Below are 5,700 nucleotides of genomic sequence, written 5' to 3' on the forward strand. Positions count from 1 at the left end.
TAGTTGAGGTAGTAGTAGTGCTAGTGACAGGACCACTAGTTGAGACAGTAGACAGACGATAGTTAACGTAACTGAACAGTAAAGGGGCATCTTGACATTGATAACTTACGAGCCATCGAAACTGATCACTTGTCGCAACTCATTGAGTAAAGCCTTCCTACAGGCTTCGATGCCCAACACATTGAGGATCTCCACGATGTCATTGGAGGAGGTAAGGGTACTGTCTACTGCCTCCATGGTCAACACCTACGAGTAAGGGTCGCAGGTTCGATCCCGGCACCATGCATTATTTACCTGCTCTAAATTGCATCCATCAGTATCCAAAACCCACTCCCTGCTACGAGCCTACAAACAACAGCCATCCAGCCCCGACCTCAGACGTATAAAAGTGCCTACGAATGTGCCCACATCACTGCCGTATTGAACCCTATTGTCTTGTCTCATGTAGCACTTAGTGACACCGGGTATACCTTACCAACAGCAGCAGTGTAGACAACGACAAGGGAAGTGAGCCATGGCTAATGTTAAGTAGAATGGAGCCGGACATGGCTAACGTTAAGTAGAATGAAGCCAGGCATGTGATACATCAGCTAGAATGGAGCCGGACATGGTTCATGTTAGTTAGAATGGAGCCGGACATGGTTCATGTTAGTTAGACTGTAACTCGCACTCACTGTTATGGGGACAACTAGGGCACAGAAGAGCTGTTCAGCGGGGTAGATACCGACTATGGAAGGCCGATCACTTTAAAGTAACAGTACTCTAATGGTAATTCGCCGATACCAACTATGGAAGGCCGATCACTTTAAAGTAACAGTACTCTAACGGTAATTCGCCGACACCGACTATGGAAGGCCGATCACTTTAAAGTAACAGTACTCTAATGGTAATTCGCCGATACCGACTATGGAAGGCCGATCACTTTAAAGTAACAGTACTCTAATGGTAATTCGCCGATACCGACTATGGAAGGCCGATCACTTTAAAGTAACAGTACTCCAATGGTAATTCGCCGATACCAACTATGGAAGGCCGATCACTTTAAAGTAACAGTACTCTAATGGTAATTCGCCGATACCGACTGTGGAAGGCCGATCACTTTAAAGTAACAGTACTCTAATGGTAATTCGCCGATACCGAGGAGGAGGTTAGGGAACGTCGTCCTATCAGCAACGCAGAAGTCATCCGAACACTGGCCAGATGAAGAGGATGTAGTAGTGCTAGTCACAGGACCACTAGTTGAGACAGTAGTAGTGCTAATCACAGGACCACTAGTTGAGGTAATAGCAGTGCTAGTCACAGGACCACTAGTTGAGGCAGTAGTAGTGCTAGTCACAGGACCACTAGTTGAAACCGTAGTAGTGACCTGTGAAGCGAGCAATCTGCCCAGTAGCCTTTTCGGTAACATATAGAATATTCGAGTGTTGATCAAAGGTGACTCCAGTATACTTCTTGGAAGGATCCGCCTGAGCTATTATACGATAAGCACTGTTGTTCTTCGGGTAAAAAAACACCAACGTCACCCTCGCTGATGCCAAACACGAACATATCGTTGCCCGAAGCCTCGATATCAGAAATAGTCTTCTCGGCAACAGGTAGCCATTGGTTGCATTGGATTCTCCAAAGCATACGGATACCATCATTACTAGAGTAACCAGCTAGGTACCATGCACCATAGTCTGAAACTGAAGGACTCGGTAGTTATTTGGCCCGCCGGGAGGAGGTTAGGGAACGTCGTCCTATCAGCAACGCAGAAGTCACTCGAACACTGGCCAGATGAAGAGGATGTAGTAGTGCTAGTCACAGGACCACTAGTTGAGGTAGTAGTAGTGCTAGTCACAGGACCACTAGCTGAGGCAGTACTAGTGCTAGTCACAGGACCACTAGTTGAGACAGTAGTAGTGCTAGTGACAGGACCACTAGTTGAGACAGTAGTAGTGCTAGTCACAGGACCGCTAGTTGAGGCAACAGTAGTAGTGCTAGTCACAGGACCACTAGTTGAAACAGTAGTAGTGCTAGTCACAGGATCACTAGTTGAGGCAGTAGTAGTGCTAGTCACAGGACCACTAGTTGAAACAGTAGTAGCGCTAGTCACAGGACCACTAGTTGAAACCGTAGTAGTGCTAGTCACAGGACCACTAGTTGAGACAGTAGTAGTGCTAGTCACAGAACCACTAGTTGAGACAGTAGTAGTGCTAGCCACAGGACCACTAGTTGAGGCCGTAGTAGCGCTAGTCACAGGACCACTAGTTGAAACAGTAGTAGTGCTAGTCACAGAACCACTAGTTGAAGCAGTATTAGTGCTAGTCACAGGACCACTACTTGAGGCAACAGTAGTGCTAGTCACAGAACCACTAGTTGAAGCAGTAGTAGTGCTAGTCACAGGACCACTGGTTGAGGCAGTAGTCATATCCTCATCATCCTCATATAGCATCAATATCCTCATCTGCTTACCACCGCCCTTCATCACCGATTTCATTCCTCCACTATCGCATATCACCTTGCATATCACAGACATCTGGAAATGAACTCCACGTAGAAGGCGAAACTCGAGTCGAGTCGAATTTGAGTAGAAAACCATCAACAAAAACCATCAAGATTTCCTCACAATTTTCATATTATCACCAACACAGATATTTTCCCACACTATGCAAGCTCTTCAATTCACTCACCGATGCGATGATGATGATGCCTCTGAGGCCACAGGAGCCCCCATAAGAAGCGTGTCAAAGTCCACCGGCCAGAAATATCATCAAAGGCTCTAGTGCGAGCGATGTCTTATGCATTACATATATTGGAGTTTCACCCGTTTTACGTTAAGTGGCGTAGCACTGTGTGAAAGCCCCAATATTCGCGGTAGTCGTGAAATATATTTTGTTCGCTAGTGTTTTTTTTCACATCTCTAGGGGGGTGAAACTCCAATGATGAATCCATCCAAATTTCCCTCGGTTAACCTACTTTAGTCGCCGATAGTTTCGCACCGAGATTCTCACTCATCTTCTCGTAAATATGCCCTAACGCTGCTACGATCTGCAATGTGAAAAATCATACGATGCATAACTCCAGTGTTCTGAGCTCAATTATTTCCTCATTACATACAAGTTCGGAAATTTTTATATTGTCACCAACACATGTAGTTGTATATTCTCACACACTACAAAACTTACTTGCGCGGGACCATCTGTGCCAGTAGTCTCAGTAGGGGCCTTCAACAGAGCACCAACAACAGCGCCTGAACCTGAAGGGAAAATCGTCCCTCCTCAGTGCAGTGTTGGAATATATGTTCGCCTTCCTTGAGAATTCCCTCACTAATTATACAAAATTCACATATGAATCCGGGTAAAAATGCACAAGAATCAACAATAATTTCCCAAAATTCCCTCATAATTTTCACATTGTCACCAATATATGTAATTGACCATGTGCATATTTTCCCAGAGAATATAGGTTCGGTTTCCTCAACTGAGCTTGTTAATTCACTCACTACATTAAGCCCACACACGAAGTGTACAAGAGAACTAACTATAATTTCTCATATTTTTCATATTTCTCACATTTTTTATGTTCATATATTTCCACACAGAGAGAAAATAGTAATCTCACCGGGAGCATTTCTTGAATGCATTTTATGATCAAACACCGAATCCTAGTGGGGACACCCTCGTTAGCGTCAGTTAGCATCCTCAACATTCTCGGCAACAAGACGTGTTGCAGAGTAGTATACTCGAATCGTCGTTGTAGTAGAGGCAAACGAGTAAACACCTAAAATGGTTTATAAGTATACATAATGATATTTTTTTATACTCCAATCAAGGAATGGCCAGCATAGGAATATAATTGCGAACTCGATGGGCCTGGCCCAAGTGATAATCCTGCAGCCATCAGTATCCAAAACCCACTCCCTGCTACGAGCCTACAAACAACGGCCATGCAGCCCCGATCTCAGCCGTATACAAGTGCCTACGAATGTGCCCACATCATTGCCGTATTGAACCTTATTGTCTTGTTTCATGTAGCACTTAGTGACACCGGGTATACCTTACCAACAGCAGCAGTGTAGACAACGACAAGGGAAGTGATTACTATGTACCCTTTTAGAGTAAGGTCCGAGAGTAGAGAGCCTTCCACCCTTTTGAACAGACGAAATTCCTCTCCCCCATCATAATCTGCCACCACACCTCATACTCCTACAAAGTGCCCAACTTGCAACTTACCCTTCATCTCAGGAGACCCGTCCTCCGCGGTCTATTGTAAACACGATCGTTGTACAGTAGCAGTGATAGTGACAGTACCTCAGTATCGCGGAGTAGCCTGATACGTACTATCAGGGGATCATCATCAAACTGGTGTACATATACATAGATAGATAATCCTACCACGCGAAGTGGGGATCATCATCGAATTGATGTACATATACATAGATAATCCTACCACGCGAAGTGAGGATCATCATCGAATTGATGTACATATATAGATAATCCTACCACGCGAAGTGGGGATCATCATCGGATTGATGTACATATATAGATAATCCTACCACGCGAAGTGGGGATCATCATCGAATTGATGTACATATATATAGATAATCCTACCACGCGAAGTGGGGATCATCATCGAATTGATGTACATATATAGATAATCCTACCACGCGAAGTGGGGATCATCATCGAATTGATGTACATATATAGATAATCCTACCACGCGAAGTGGGGATCATCATCGAATTGATGTACATATATAGATAATCCTACCACGCGAAGTGGGGATCATCATCAAACTGGTGTATATATACATAGATAATCCTACCACGCGAAGTGGGGATCATCATCAAACTGGTGTATATATACATAGATAATCCTACCACGCGAAGTGGGGATCATCATCAAACTGGTGACTCAGGAGTTTCGTCCCAACCTTGCTCCACTTCCGGTTTCATTCAAATTCGATTCTTGAGATGGAGTTCTGCGTTTTCAGTCTCTCCCAAGGTGGATCTACAGTAACCATGCATGCGCGATTCATGTAACTGGACAGTTTAAGAGATATATGCGATGCTTCGCGTTGACCATACCAGCTGTAGACGAGGTACATGAAAAGTGAGAAAATAAAATTGAATTCTCGTAAATTGTTTGTCGAACTACCAATGCGTACGGACGTAAACTATTTGCCAAAAAGCAGTTTCGTGCTCGAAAAACAGTTCTCATTCGCATAATCTCATTGCTAAAAACGGTTCCGTGTTTGTGAAGCAGGTGTTAGTTGCATAAACTAATCAGTTCAAAACAGTTTATATTTGAAAAACAGTTCTTACATGCACAAATTTGTTGTTAAGGAACTGTTTTGAGCTCATGAAACAGTTTTCGACTCGAGTATCGGGCTTCACTCAAGCCATAGATCTCGATTCTCAGACCCAACTCTACCCTAAAATAGTGACAAATATGGCAGTACCACTTATCTGACATGAGTAAAAGAAATGGTATAATGAATTGAACAATGGGACACTTCCTGTCATTGGTTCGACTAGAACGTTAGAATGAATCTCCGAGTGATTCTAGCAAGACTAATTCTTGCTATCTTACGTCATATCAACATGTATGCACAAATCGTGCGCACTTGAGTCTCCTCATTGTGCTACAAGCGGGCAACAACAACATTGAATCACATTGCTCGCATCATCCTCCCGCTCCTTGAATGGAGGATTCAAGA

General features: G+C 43.9%; 1 protein-coding gene across 1 annotated transcript; it reads right to left on the reverse strand.

Annotated features, from left to right (window-relative positions):
* Positions 1-105: 105 nt before the first annotated feature.
* On the reverse strand, positions 106-4,038 carry Pmar_PMAR017400 (DNA-directed RNA polymerase II largest subunit, putative; the record flags this gene model as incomplete). The annotated part of the gene is made up of 3 exons (XM_002772821.1): positions 106-246; positions 295-345; positions 3,965-4,038. Coding segments are annotated over 3 exons (266 nt in total), but the record flags the coding sequence as incomplete, so codon positions are not given.
* Positions 4,039-5,700: the final 1,662 nt, after the last annotated feature.

Source organism: Perkinsus marinus (assembly GCF_000006405.1).
Source record: "Perkinsus marinus ATCC 50983 genomic scaffold scf_1104296960360, whole genome shotgun sequence".
NCBI lineage: Eukaryota > Perkinsozoa > Perkinsida > Perkinsidae > Perkinsus > Perkinsus marinus.